Genomic DNA, 15,717 nt, shown 5'->3' with positions numbered 1-15,717 from the left:
TGAAAAACACATTTTATAGGAGGAATTTACAAAAATTTCTTTGTAAAATGTTATCATCTTCTGGTATATGTAGATTTTACGGATGATTGAAAATGAATTGTCGAAGATCAGATATAAAGCAAGTATATGTTACCCACCGTGATGGGAATGTGATGGTGAATTTCACAAAACGAAGGATCAAAGAAATGTAGTTTCTAGATTTCAACGCCATAATTATTAATTAGAATATTTTAGAAGCGGCCTTTTGGTTAATACTTTACAGATCATTGAAGATTTAATGGCTAAATCTTTACAGGTCATTGAATGTCAACATTAATTTCTAGAAGACGCATAGCGTAAAACTTAACATAAAATTTCACAAGTACGTAATTTCAATGTAGAATTATTAATTAATAAGCGAATTTTTACAGAGATATATCAATTAATTAAATATCTTTATTTCTCTTGAATAAATAGCTACCAGGTAACTATCCCAATGCTGTGTTCATGTTTCATTGTAGCAATTTATAAATAAGGTGTGTTACTTAACGCAGTAGTAATTTTAAGAAAGGAAAGTGTTCGGTCCAGTAATTTATTGCTTTGTAAGGTGGGGCAATCTGTGTCATAAGCACTGATAAACATTTAAAATACGCGCTTCACCTGTGTTTCCCCTACTCTGATTTGGTCGAGTGATTACAATACAAATACCTGACAAAAAGTGAATGGGACATAGGTATACACACTATTGAATGTATTCCTGTAATTGACCATAAAAACCCTACACCTGGTCAAACCAGTCATCTACTGTGGTCCAAACCGACACGACTAAGAGCTTAAGACGTTTAAGAAAGATGGCAGCCGCTCAGAGGAAAATGTACGAAGACTTTTTTGACAAGACCGATGCAATGGGACAGAAGGACGGCAAAGTTTCTATCCAGGAACTGAAGAAAATGGTTGTAGAAGGTTTGGGACAGAAGAAATCGGATCGAGAAATAGCGGTGAGTGCTGGGGGCGGATTGAGGGGAGCGTGTGTCAAACCTCAATAGTTTCAGTACGTTTGAGCACACTTTCAAAATTATCATAGTTATAGCAAACATGTTGTATATTTCATATCTAAATAAGATCTCTCTGTATGAATGTCAATATTTAAAAAAAAATGAAAGTATCAGATGTTATATATACTGCTTGACTAAAACCGAAGCACGTTTTTTAAAGCAAATACACGTACGTCAGTAATTCTACCCTGTTAGATTTGGGGAAATGCATGCATGATAAAATACGTATAACGCAGTCTGTACACATTTTTATTACAAAATGCGGATAAGTACATAATCATAGGAACTGTAAAATTCGATTCCAGATTATCTGTTTACCTGTGTAATAATTCATTCTATCACCCACTCTGTTTGAATAACTTGTATAGACAGGAAATAAATATTTTTAAAAGAGTTTAACCTTGTCTAAAAAATATGCAGAGTTAAAATATAGTAAGAACGAATATTCACAAAATACCTCGAGCTCTAAATTCAAAAATGGATTTATTATGTCAGTTTAAGGTACACGAACGGATATTTAAAGCTATATGTGTAATAAATATTCTATACTGACTTCGATAAGCATAATACTGTTTATAGGAACACAGTATTTGCGGAGAATATGATTAAAGATGAGCCCTGTTACTGGTACAGGTACACGTCAGTATCAATAGAGGAAGACGTACTATATATATGGATGAATTATAATTGTATAATATATATACTTCTCCATAAAATTTTCATTGGAGGACAGCCATCGTCGCAAACCACGGCCAAAATGTACGATCCTCTCCCATTCTGGTAGGAGAGAGCTATAAGCGGACTCTGGGCCGTGGCTTGAGACGATGGAGGACAGCTTGTCTTCACTATGTTGTACGCAAAAAATATTAAACAGCTGTCTGTTGGTTTAGATGTCATTAATCCTATCTGTGCCAGGAGGCCTGTTATCTTTGTTATGTGTGGACTAATATTTAACAAAAAAATTGGTGGGAACGGAACTTAAGAATTAAATACTTCATAGGCATGGGTAAAACGAATTTAACATGACAATCCTACTCCGAGACGACGTAAAACTGTATGCTGTCTGTTTCACGTCCCCCGTGGGTAGGGCGATTATAAACGACTCCGGACATTCGTCATCCAAATTATATGTTAAATGATAAAAGTAAGAGTTGATCAAGTACATGTTGATGTAAGTCATGTGCAACAATATATTCGAGAAGTGGTATAAATCAGATGTGGATACTTAAAAATTCCAAGGAACTTTTGGAAAATTTGAAATCACAAAATTTTACCAAAATCAATAACATTAAAACTTTCGACTTTTCAACTCTATATACAACCATTCGCCACGATAAATTAAATCCCAGGCTTTTTGACATCATCGACAGCTGCTTTTTCAATAAAAATGGAACTCGTAAATTTACTTACCTTGTCATTGGTCAGTAGCAAAATTATTTTGTTAAAAAGTCATTATGTTTGTACGCACAAGTTCTCTGACATTGATATTAAAAAAAGATGCTTGAGTTTCTGATTGACAATACTTATGTGGTTTTTGAAGACCCGATATTCCAACAATCTGTTGGAATAACTATGGGTACCAATTGCGCCCCGTTATTAGCAGACCTATTTTTGTATTCATATGAATCAGAATTTATTCAAGATCTTATACACGAGAAAAAGAAAACATTTGCTTTGGCCTTGTGACGGTACATATTGTCGTTTTGTACATATTGTCGTCGGCGACAATATGTACCTACCCTAACTGCACATATTGTCGTCCTTCGGTACATATTGTCGCCGGCGACATTATGTACCGAGACAAGCCTTATTTTACTCCTGCTTAGCAAAATGTACAGTCAAGCACCAGCACATATTGTCGTCGGCGACAATATGTACAGTCAAGGTCGGCATATATTGTCGTTGATACATTGTTTTGACGAGTATTTACTTGAGAAAGGAACGAGAGATTGACAAACACACAAACACGCACGAAGGGAGACAGACCGCATTACTCGCAATACTGTAAGGAGAAAATTTTTTGGTCAGAAAATTGTGTCCAGAATTGATGTACATCACTATGATATGTCAAGATACCGTAATTCTTGAGATATCTGATCAATCATGATTAATCCATGATTAAATTCCATGCCAGCATTAAGTGAGAAACTATACTTTCTGGTGGAAGGCTTTTTTTTTTTTTAGAAGAAAATGATCACGGTAACCTAGTGGTAGGGCGCTCGCTTCGTGATAGGGAGACCCGGTTCGATTCTAGTTCGCCGCGCCGCGTCAAACCTTAGACGTAAACATAGGTAGTGACTGTTCCTTCGCCAAGCGCGCAACACTAGAAGTGAAAGTCACGGGCCTTTCGAATGAGACCTTAAAAACCGACGTCCCGTGTTACGGTAGGCGTTTGCACGATAAAGAACCCTACTGCTTAATGGCCCTGAGTGCCGAGTAAAGGTCTAAATTTAAAGCACTTCACCAGCATATGGTGACGTCTCTATATGAATGAAAAAATCTCGAATGGGACGTTAAACAATATAAAATCAATCAATCCAATTTTTCTCTTTAGAAGTATTTACAGTATTGTTAAGTTTGGATTCCTATTTTTACATGCAGTTTGCACACAGAGTTATTTTGAGCAGTGAAATGATTTATGCTGGTTTTAAATTATGAATTAAATTAACTGTCATGAATTCTAGCATTATATTTGGAAAAATATAACAAATATTCTGAAAGTCTTGGAAAAATAGTCCAATTTAAGTCTTAAAATTAACACTATTTTAGTATTATCTAAAGATTAACATCACAGACCCAAACTTTTAATTTTCTTTTCTTTTCTTTTCTGAATATATAAGATAATTTTAACAATTCTGCTTAAATTCAGAAAACTGTCTTTACTTTCAAATGATTTTATTGCTTGTTTTTTAACTTTTTAGTTTTTAATGCCATAAAATGACATTTTTTGAGTGCAGAAAGGTCAAATAATTAACTATGCGAAGTAATTTGAAACTTGTTTTTATTTTCACAAATTTTACTGTGTTTATTCAAGATGAAAAAAAGACTGTGTTTGTTCCCATAATTTATTTGGATAAAAAATATGAGAGGAAAAACTTTGAAAAATTGATTTATGTGTTAGACGTAATTACAGTGCAAAAAGGTCATATTAAATGCTCCGCAGCGCCAAAAGAAGGTCATTGACCCACATTTTTTGTTTTGATTTTTAATTAAGCTATGTGTGTAGATTCTAAAAATATACTTGATAAAAAATTCTCAAAACGTTTGATAACAGGATCCAACCTCCTTAACGCCGAGTTGGCAATATTTAAGCCATATTGCGGCGATCAAATTAAGTGTATATGACCATTTTTGAAGTTTTTGGTTTCTATGGCCATATTTATATGAAGCATTACCGTGCATTGTTATGCGACATGTTCTGATGGATGACAATATGCGCAGTGAGGATAGGTACACATTGTCGCAGGCGATAATATGAACAGGACGACAAAATGTACCGTTACAATCACGCTGCATGAAATAGCATACGAGACACGTGAGTGTCATTCACATACCAAATACATTCACAAAACTACCAAAAAACAACAAAAGAAATCTTTAAGGAACAATATCTGTGGGGCGACAATTTGTACAGTGATGGTGAGGCACATAATGTCGCCGGCGACAATATGTACATTTGTAACTTTTCAGCCGGCGACAATATGTACCGAAGGACGACAATATGTGCAGTGAGGGTAGGTACATATTGTCGCCGACGACAATATGTACAAATCGACAATATGTACCGTCACAGGCCTTCAACTCGACATTTAGGATATATCAACGACTTATTATCAATAAACAATAGTTATTTCCATTCATATGTCGACACGATATATCCCAGTGAACTTGAAATAAAAGATACCTCTGTTACAACGCAAAATGTAATAACAACGCAAAAAGTAATAAACACAATACAAAAAATATAATTATCCAAAAAATATCTTATTACATTTTGCGTTGACATCAACGCAAAACGACCGGTCACGGTAGCCTAGTGGTAGGGCGCTCGCTTCGTGATCGGAAGGCTCGGGTTCGATTCTCGTTCGCCGCGCCGCGTCAAACCAAAGACGTCAACATAGTGACATGAAAGTCATGGGTCTTTCGGATGTGATCTTAAAAACTGAGGTCCCGTGATACGGTAGGCGTTGGTACGATAGAGAACCCCCACTGGTCAATGGCCTTGGGTGCCGATTGTAGGTCTAAATTGAAGCCCTTCACCGGCATACGGTGACGACTCTATATGAGTTAAAAATTCTCGAATGGACGTAAAACAAAATACAATCAATCAATCAACGCAAAACGTAATCACGCAAAATGTAATATTCCTATAAGTTTCTTATTACGTTTTTCGTTATTACATTCTGCGTTGATTTCGACGCAAAATGTAATAATCCCGGTTTATTACATCTCGCGTTGTTATTACATTTCGCGTTGTAACATACCTCAGAGTCTGACTCATCTGTTTCATATTTTACTAGAAAAAGACGTTAATGGTACCCTAACAACAAAGCTTTATGATAAACGTGATAACTTTAACTTTTCAATCTTCAACTTCCCTTACTTATGCAGCAATATACCCTTATCACCTGCAGCTGAAAACGGGGTTTATATCTCTCAGTTGATTCTCTCAGCATGCTCTACGTATGAACAATTTCTAAAACGAGGTTAAGTTATTCACAAACAAGTTGATGAAACAAAAAAAATCAACAATCTCGTTTAATTACATTATTTCATAAGTTCTATGGTCGATACAATGACCTTGTCAGCAAATACAATCTATCATTAAGTCAAATGCTGACTGACCTATTTCATACTAATTGTTAGGCCAATATTTACACACTGAATTGTAGACGGATTTTCCGATATTTCCCGATTATGACAAGGAACACACGGCGGGTGTGATCGGTCGCAAGAGATGCTCACTCCTCCATGGCACCTGATCCCACCTCTGATGTTTTACAGGTCCGTGTTTGCTCTGCTCCTGATTTATATTGTTTGAATACTGTTGTTTTGAATGCTGTTCGTTTTCTCCATATATTTCACTACAATGTAAAAGTTTGTGTTTCTACATCTATTATCATGGATTCGGCTTGTTAGTCCCCTACCGGTGAAACCGGAGGGGACTATAGGTTTCCTCTGAGTCTGTCCGTCCGTCTGTCTGTCTGTCCGTCTGTCTGTCTGTCTGTCAGTCTGTCCCACTTAGTTTTCCGCACTTTTTTCCTAAACGCTTGCAGATATTGAGCTGATTTTTGGTATGTGAGTGTATCTTGATGAGTTACAGATCAAGTTTGCATTTCGGTTCGCTTCATTGATTTTTGACGGAATTACGGCCTTTTCAATTTTTAAGGGTTTTCCACAATTTTCTTCTAAACATTTGCAGATATTGAGCTGATTTTTGGTATGTGACTTAACCTTGATTACTTATAGACCAAGTTTGCATTTCGTTCCGCTTCAATGATTTTTAACGGAATTATGACATTTTCAACCAGATTACACTTGCCGGTAGGGGACTAGTATTGCTAATGCAATACTCTCAGAATACTTGTTGTATATATGTACATTGTTTTGAACAATGATTTGTATTCCAATTTATTTGTCGATTTTAGTACTGTATGTTAAATATCAGCCATTATTTTCAGTCACTCACAAGCGAATCCAGCGATGGAAGCTCAATTTTTTTTAAAATTACTGATGTATTTTTATCTATCTCCCAACTCAATGCAAAGACCATGGACCGACACGACTTGTCCGCAAGGAAGTTTTTGAAAACCAAGCATCACAAAGCAAAACAAACTGGTTTGTAAATACATCATCGTTTGCAAATAATTTCAAAACATAAATTGTATACACAAGAAAATTCCCCAGTGGTGTTTTAATGGATTACTACATTTCCTGAATTATTGTATTCTCAGAACCTCTGAAGGCAGAAAAAATAGAACAGTGCATTTTAAACGCACCGTGTTCTACCACAGCACATATATTTAGGACCATAAGTATCTATACTATACTGGATTTTTATCGTCTACATAGTGAATGGTAGAATCCTATCTGATGAAAAGATGTTCTGGTGAATAAAATTATCAAGGTAAAAATACCTTACTCCTCGATTTTTATCCATGATGTAATACTTTTTCTGAAGTAGAAGATTCTTCACATTAAACTGATAATAGGTTTATCTTTTAAAGCCATGGAATAAAGAGGTAACATAGATGTACCGGGTAGCTGAACTTCTTAAGCTTATACATTTTCACCTTCACCGAAAACTTTATTGAAATTTCAGATAGACAAAAAGCATCTTAGGTATATGTGTAGACAAAGAAGGCTCGCTATCAGTGTGTGTGTGTCTGTGTGTGTGTGTGTGTGTGAGTGGAGGGGTAGAACATAGTAGAGCATAGTTACGTTAAGGTGTTTATACCCCTCCCTTTCAGTACTTTTTCCATTCTATAGAACAGCGAAAGCATGTTGACATAAACTCCGAAAAGAATACACCCTTCCGAGTACACATGCTTGAAACCTGATGAAATACTTAATAATATAAATGTAGACCCCCTCCCAATTGTCGAATTACTTTAAAAATATTCATACAAAATGTAAACTTGATTGAAGTTTCTTTAGGCGAGTGCGCGGCCATTATGAAACAGGAAATGTTACGAAAGAAAAGTTTTTCAAATTAATTTTTTTTAATTACTAGTACGTGTATATCAGTAAGAGCGGACTTCTATAGACGTTACGCGCGATGTTGGGTGACACTTAACGTTACGCTTTAATAGCGCTACGGAATTACTGACATAACGCTTCTTTCAATGTTACTATTTTCTACAGGTATCTATTTGTTCTTGAAATATGCGTGAAATATGCGCAGTGGTTAGAGCGTCTGCTCTAGAGTCGCGGAGTAAGGGGTTGATCCTTACGTCGCTGGTTCGAATCCCACTGTGGGACGTGGAGACCGGTCCTTCGGATGAGACCATATAAACCGAGGTCCCGTGTCGCAGTAGGTGCTGGCACGAAAAAGATCCCTTACTGCTCAATGGCCGTAAGTGCCGAGTATAGGACAAAATTTGCAACTCTCCACCGGCAAGTGGTGGCGTCTCCATATGAGTGAAAAATTCTCGAGAGGGACGTTAAACAACATACAAACAAACAAACAAACAAATATGCGTAAAAAATCATCGACTACTTTAAAATATAAATGAACAAAAAGGAGCGACTCCTTTTGTATGTGATAAAGTTTGTTAATTACTCTTAAACGCATTTTTGTCATTACAATGAAGACGTTATTTTTCGCCTCGGTCAATATTGATATTTTTCTGGTGAATAACAAACCATATTCACCACCGAAAGAGTCCATAATTGTATAATATTTGTTATTTTAAAACGAATTACGCGTCATATTTCCACAAGAACGTCGACTGGACAAATACGTTGAACCTCCTAGATGCTGTGTAAAATATTCATTGAGTAAAGTTATTAATATGATATTCATTCTGATCATTTGCTTTAGCACATTATGCATATTTAATAAATTTGTAATCGACATAAAATATTTTGAATTTATCTCCTAGAAACACGGCTGGTAATTATTTTAACACGTCATTTTAGACTCTGGACATTTTTGTTGAACTTGTAATCCATCTGTTCTTTACAAAGTACACTGTTTGATGTCAAGCTGATTGAAATATTTCAAATCTATGGGAAAACACATTATGTTGATGTAATTTGTCTTTATTTAAACTTTCTTGTTATTTAGTAAATTTAATGTTTGTATTGATATGCACGTTTTCACGTAAAACCTAGCTCTTTCTTCTTTTTCTTTTTCTTTTTTTTTTTTTTTTTTTTTTTTTGGCCTCCATTAATCCAAATTCGTTAATGACGTCACAAACGGCATGTATTACTCTTGTTTTATGAAAAAAGGGGAACTGTAGATTCATTTTTGAACATTCTATGCAAGAAAAATGCGCGATCCCTGCTTAAAAATGTAACGCGTTACCATGCGTACAAAAATCGTTTATTTGCGCTGTAAAAAACATGCAATGTTTAACATTTTGCAATAAAATCCATTTAAATTTATTTTCTGACTAATATCAGGTAGATCTCTTCAAAAGCCATTGATTCATACTAAAATCACCCATATTGCAAGCATTATTTTGAAATTACCTATTTGTTAATAGGTTCGGTACTTAATCTGTAAAATGACATCTCCATATATTTCATCAACATTGCGCGCAACGTCATATATTTCTTCTTGGCGTCGCTCTCTTATAATATAACGTTTAGAGTAGTATCTATCCGCCCTTCTTCGTTCAATAGTTATTTTTTTTATTCGTGAATGAATTATTCATTAATCATTAATAATCTTCCATTGTTTTATTTTTCCTCGATGGAAAATAATCGACTTTTTACAATATTTTAAGCAGATTAGAAAATGCAGCGTTTCTGGGAATGGTCACACGATCTTCCAAAATTTATAAAACTCTTAGCAAAACCATCAGCAATTATCTCAGTTTTGGGGGAAAACCCATAAAAGTTTCATATTTTTATTTGCTTACATGAATGAACCTGTAGCTAGGGATCTTTAGCAATGAAGTATATTTATCGAAATTCATGTGGTATGATGTCATGATAAATCGCTTGTAATGGAAAGCTAGGGGAGTAAAAACCATCTATCGACAAACCACCATATATTAAGGTTTGCCCGGGGAATATTTTTAATCAATGCGATATTGTTTAATAAACAGAAATTTTCACGCTAGGTCCTTTGATAAAGGAAAAAAAGGGAAATTGATCTTACTATAGAACATACATATATATTTGGCAAATCAAAACTTAATCAACTCTCTTCTTTGAATTTTAAATGTAATATATTACGACGTTTCTGTATGGTCCGCGATGTCGTATTGGGGATCTGATACATTGAGGCATGTCTATGTGTGTGGCCCTTTGTGTAACCTCTATTGATTACTGACTAATTTCCAGTTATATACGATCCCGAGTGATCTTTAACTTTGCAAAGATAAACGGGAAGCTCTTTACGAAAGGAAATAATTTACAAAAACCATTTTCTGGAGGATTTTAATTTATAAGTTGAAAACACGTTTTGTGTAATATATCAAAATATGGCTAATAAACTGAAAGATATTGAAGGTGCATGGATTAAATTTTTTGAAAAGGCGGATGTGAATTGTGATGGAGCGGTCAGCATAGAGGAACTAAAACACATTCTAACAGTGGAATACAAACAAAAACTCTCTGATCGAGAAATAGCCGTAAGTTCTCCATTCTCTATAGGGATGCATAGTCTGATAGACAATTTGTCTTTATTCAACAGTTCCAGTACTATCAATACAACGATGATTAATAAATTTTTGGACCAAGTTTACGGAATCCTAGAAATTAAACTGCAAGTAGAAAAAATAGCTAAATATGCTAGAAATTACTAGTAAACTGCAAGAAGAAAAAATAGCTAAATATTTTACACTTCTTAATAAAACATAAAGGGAAAAAATGCAAATTCCGTAACAAGAATAACCAAGTATTCTTATTGATAGGATTTACAGAGGTCACAGGAAGGACACAAAATATGCCAATTTCCGAATTTTCTAATTTTTATTCAAATTTTTCATCAATTTTAAAGCACTTTTCTTTTCAGAGACAAAGAGCACAAGCTTGTCTATATACCAATTTTATTTTTTATTTCATGCAGTAATATTACATGAATCTTTTGTATAGAAATCTATTTATAAAAATAAAAAAAAATGTTTTCAAAATTATAAAGTATCTCTATTTGAGGGAATTCCACCAGAACTGAGAAAATTCGGTAAAACGTTATACTTTGTCACCCTCTTGCTACCTCCGTGAACGCTTTGAATCATAATCAATGCTGATTTTAAAACAAGCAACATTAAAAGTTCTTAATTTCAGACGATCACAATTTAAACTTGTGTTTTGATTTTTATTTCGAATAAGGGGCCAAATTCGGTCGTTATCATACCTTGTCCTTTAAACGTAAAAACACACTTTAGGGTAAATAATAAGGATACAGTCTCATCGGATACATCATTTTATGTCGTTATTCAATGAAAACATCTGTGGAATGTACATACAAAATGTAGGTTTTACTTTGATGGCAGTTCGTGTTATATAACAGTTTATTATACACTTTGTGATAAATACAGGGTTTTTGTATATTCATTACATTTTACTTTACATTAGTCATATCAGCTTCCCGAGCTGTTACGGATGTGGACCTACAGGGCTGAAACTTATAGATTATTGACTGAATATCGGAAAATATGCCCGCCCGAGGTCTTTGCACAACTTACAACTTGAATCTCGGTACGTTATATACCGCGCAAAGACCTCGTCGGGTATATTTCCCGATTTTCAGTCAATAACCAAATAATAATACATTTATCGTTATTTTCTCTAGAAAAATGTTCTTAAGATACTGTTATTTGATATAATAAACCTGTCTCCGGCCTTCTGGTTGATATTGGTATCTCGGGCTGATACAGGGTGTGATATAGAAAAGGATCTTTCCACCTTTCTGTGGAAAGACCTCTTGAAATGCTTATATATATTAATATTTTCCTATTATGACCTTTTGAACTGAAAGACTTCCTGAAAAAACTTATGATGCTTGATACTCGACTATTTCAATTATTTCGAAAAACAACCCAACGAGTATGACCTCTGACCCCTTTTAGAGTTATTACCCCTTGTTTGAAGAAACCTTGTTAACGCTACTCCTCTAAAATCATAAACCCTAGAGATGCCAAACTTTCACCTATGTCTTTAACTACTTTAGAAAATGTTTCAATATTGTCAGCGCGAAACAATTTATCGACCCCTTTTATGAGTTATTACCCCTAAAAGTTTTCGCTCTTTGCGCATAATTGAAGCCCGCGTGGCGCAGAGGTTAGAGCGTTTTCTCTAGAGTCACGTAGTAAGGAGTTGATCCTTCGGATGGTTCTCATCTATAATACTTATTCTGCATCATTCGTCAACTTCTGAATATTTTTTATTTCTTATAAGGCGGTGGTCTATTTCCAACCACTTGTCTTAAAGAACACTCCATTGCTTTGGGATTCAAGTTTCAAACAAATGAAGGACCAGGCCTCTTTGAAAAGAGAGATAAGGGAGAACTTTAGAAAATTGAACGGGACTACAAATGTATTTACATTGTACAATCTTGTTCTCTATTTAAGCTTACACGCTGACAAAAATAACAAAATTTATATGAAATGTTTCAATCATTATGTTGATTCCAATTTTTTTCTACCGTTTGTTGACAACACTACGGGTTCAAGTTTCTGATTAAAAATATAAGAATGATTAACTGACTACATGTATCTTCACCTTAACAACAGCTTGTCTGCATATTCCCAAATAAGAAATAATTAACACGCATCCTTTAAAAGTAAACAGTAAAAGTAACATAGTATCAATATTTTTTTTTTATTAATGACCCCAGGGCATATGTTGTAAACTTAAAGGATATAACGAATTACGCTTAAAACGAAGCAAAACCGTCCGTCCCTGGCACTTCGTCATAAGCGTGTTTTACTGTATAGTAGGTCTCGGATACCCAGGATGTTCGATGTCATAGACCTTTGGTCTCTAGAGTAGTTTCATGATTATTGCTAGACCGCTTTGCAGACGGATACAATTATTAACAGTAATATGAAGGGGGAAAAAACCCGGTGGCGCTTTCACAAAGCTTAAACACAAAATATCAAGTAACAGATGTATGAACATGCATCGATTACGCAAGTTTTTAGATTTTTTAATTTTTTTATGAAAAGAATGGGCCTTTCATCAAGTGACAGAGGAATGTTTTAAATTACCGCTTCTTTATATTATTGTTACCTGATATCTAGAATAAAAATTACCCGTTTTAACCATACTTTAAATATGAAATACTTCCGAGAACGTAATATAGTTCCGAGAATTAGTGTACATACATGTATGTGAAATAAAACATGGCGGAGAGGAAAACACTGGAGAATTTATGGCTGGATTTCTTTGACAAAACAGATAGGGATAAAAACGGTGTTCTTTCAATAAGTGAGCTAAAGAAAGCTCTGGTAGAGGATTATAATCGTAAAGATTTAACAGACTCCGAGATTGCCGTAAGCCTTTCTCTCTATCACTCTCTCTCTCTCTCTCTCTCTCTTACAAATTGCAAATATAAACTATCAATGTAATGAAAATTTAATTGTGTACTTCGGTATTGAGTTTCGACTTTCTGAAAAAAGTTCATCAAAATCATATATTGCTCAGGAGAGGATGATCCCTCCTTTTCCCCACTAAAGATTCTGTTGTTGTTTTCTTTTTAAGTTTTGTTTCAATATGCAAATGAGTAAATATTATTTCATTCATATATTACCAATAAGCCTGTCATTAAGTTCCACTTTTTTTAAATGCAGAAGTATGTCTTTTGTGTCTTCTATTTGTGATATTGCATTTTCAAATTTTGAAGGTAATGGCTGATTATAAACGTGCCTGGGATCTTAATAAATACCCAGATTTAGAACTATTTTATGACATTTTTATTAAGAAAAATACTTAAGTAAACCTACAAAGTTTTTTTTTGCAAAATGCACAAGAATGAGAATGGAAATACCTACACTGTACAAAACTCGAAAAGAATGACCTCGATAGGTCTGCATTGTCGTTTATGAATTTCTAACATGAAGTTGAAAATGGTGAGGATTGACATCATAATTTTCCATTCCTCATACATCTACATAACATGTAAATTACATATGGTATATTTATTAAACATTCATACTGGTGCTGTTTAATATTTATACGACATTAACAACATCATAGTCTTTATTATTTTGTTTTTACAGGAAATGTTCTCTGACATCGACAAGAATGGAGACGGCCAAATAACAAAAGAGGAATTTCTGTGTGAAATGATGAAGAAAGAAAGAAGGTCAGTGTAAATGTTTGTGTATGGAGGGGGGTATTTGGGGTGAAGGTTATTTAAGCAAAGAAAGAGTAAAAAAAAGAATCAGTTTTCTTTTAACAAATCAATATTGTACATATAATATATAATAATTACAGAACAGCTGTTGAGGAAGCATTTCAGAAGATTGATAAGAACGGGGACGGTAAACTGGCCAGAGACGAAGTGGCAGCTGCCATGCGAGAGATTGGTCATTTTACGGACGAAGAGATCGATAAATTGATCAAAAAAGCTGACAAAAACAATGACGGTGTCATTGATCGGGCAGAATTTGAGAAAGAGGTCTACTAAGGAATTTCGTACTTGATTCATATAATATACGTACTCTTCTAAATGTTCAGAAAATTACTAGTATTTGCTATTTTTTTTTTTTTTTTTTTGCTTTAAATGTTTTTTCACCAGCCTAATGTAATGCAAGTATTTTCAAATTTGTATTGTCAAAACTTTAACAAATTAACTTATGTTAATGTTGCTTATACTGGTAATTTAGGTTAAATCTGATTTTAAAACAGGATATAATCGGTTTCCTCACATTCTCAATTCCATTGTTCTAAGTAAAGCCTGAATAAGCACATATGCTGGTTACATGTATAACTTTTTTTTTTACTTTAATCTGCATATGTATGAACAAATTTAAGAAAATTACTATTTCCCGATGATTCTGTCTTAATGTCCGAAATAGAGATGCTTCGAAATAATATTTATTTGGGTGGCCAGTGATGACTGCCATGTTAATATCAACAGTCCTCATAGAGTACTAACACTACTTACTTAAGCATACATTCAAACTTTATCACTTTTTCACTGTCACTGTATATAGATATCAACGATGTTTTGTAGATTCATGACACATTTTGGAAATCCATCAAAATAAGACTTAAGCACATATCATAAAAGGGAACGTTTCACATTTAACACATTGTCTTCCGAATTCTGTAAGTAAAGAATCCCCCCCCCCCCGATTTATTATTACTATTATAATATTACAACTAAAATAATAAAGATCCAGAAAGAAATCAGTATGTAAGTTAAAGGCTTTATGAAAAAAAGTTTTGATTATGTGATGAGTAAGTTTAGCTTTGTCTTTAGGTATATTCTATTTCTACTTTACTGTTTATACATATATGCATGTATAATTGTTTCTGGCTTTTTTCCCCCAGTATATATATCACTTGTACCAATAACTCATGTACCAGTTATCATTGTGTATCCTTTTTTTAGCTTCAGTTTGAAAGTTGAATATATATTTTGTTGATTTATAAATTCTTCAGATTTTAAACTCTACATAATTATATAATAATGAAATTCCTTTTACAATTTTTGCCTATTAGATATTATACATGTAATTTAAGTCAAGGTTTATTGGAACTACGAAATTCATCAGATTCCAGTATGTTCAAATAAAATGCAATTATTACACTCATAGTTCTTTTTTTAATTCTATGATTTTTAAATAAAAGGAAAGAACTTTTTTTTCTATAAAGGTAATTAAATTTATAATAGATTCAGTATATGCACTATTGCTTTCAGTAAGCATACCAAATTTCCATATACTAGTATTGAGGCAGATTTCTCTTGGGCGTTGTTCATCAAGTAATGCAGTACACACGGTACTACCCGGGGGTATTTTTTTGCAAAATAGGTCAAAGGTCAAGCTCAAATGGATTG

At 34.0% G+C, this 15,717-nt stretch overlaps 1 protein-coding gene across 3 annotated transcripts; it reads left to right on the top strand.

Moving 5' to 3' along the window:
• Positions 1–699: 699 nt before the first annotated feature.
• On the top strand, positions 700–15,472 carry LOC133188482 (calmodulin-like). 3 transcript variants are annotated; one of them, XM_061323936.1, is made up of 3 exons: positions 700–977; positions 13,931–14,016; positions 14,148–15,472. In XM_061323936.1, exons 1-3 carry the CDS (start codon positions 831–833, stop codon positions 14,338–14,340), a joined length of 426 nt encoding a protein of 141 aa, XP_061179920.1. In that variant the 5' UTR covers positions 700–830; the 3' UTR covers positions 14,341–15,472. The 3 variants fall into 3 exon arrangements, with proteins under 3 accessions (XP_061179920.1, XP_061179919.1, XP_061179918.1); XM_061323935.1 differs by lacking the exon at positions 700–977 and adding an exon at positions 10,161–10,339; XM_061323934.1 differs by lacking the exon at positions 700–977 and adding an exon at positions 13,040–13,204.
• The last annotated feature ends 245 nt before the right edge of the window (positions 15,473–15,717 follow it).

Source organism: Saccostrea echinata, unplaced genomic scaffold (assembly GCF_033153115.1).
Source record: "Saccostrea echinata isolate AGI-Se365-2 ecotype Australia unplaced genomic scaffold, CSIRO_AGI_Sech_v1 ptg000016l, whole genome shotgun sequence".
NCBI lineage: Eukaryota > Metazoa > Mollusca > Bivalvia > Ostreida > Ostreidae > Saccostrea > Saccostrea echinata.
Note: the sequence above shows the minus strand (reverse complement) of the source record. Positions and strands in the feature narration are given on the sequence as shown.

Bases quoted from the DNA above. Each gene is read 5' to 3' on its own strand.
- LOC133188482 (XM_061323935.1), top strand. From the start codon at position 10,190: ATGGCTAATAAACTGAAAGATATTGAAGGTGCATGGATTAAATTTTTT. The intron at 10,340-13,930 runs GTAAGTTCTCCA...TTGTTTTTACAG, and splicing joins TCTCTGATCGAGAAATAGCC to GAAATGTTCTCTGACATCGA. The intron at 14,017-14,147 runs GTCAGTGTAAAT...TAATAATTACAG, and splicing joins ATGATGAAGAAAGAAAGAAG to AACAGCTGTTGAGGAAGCAT.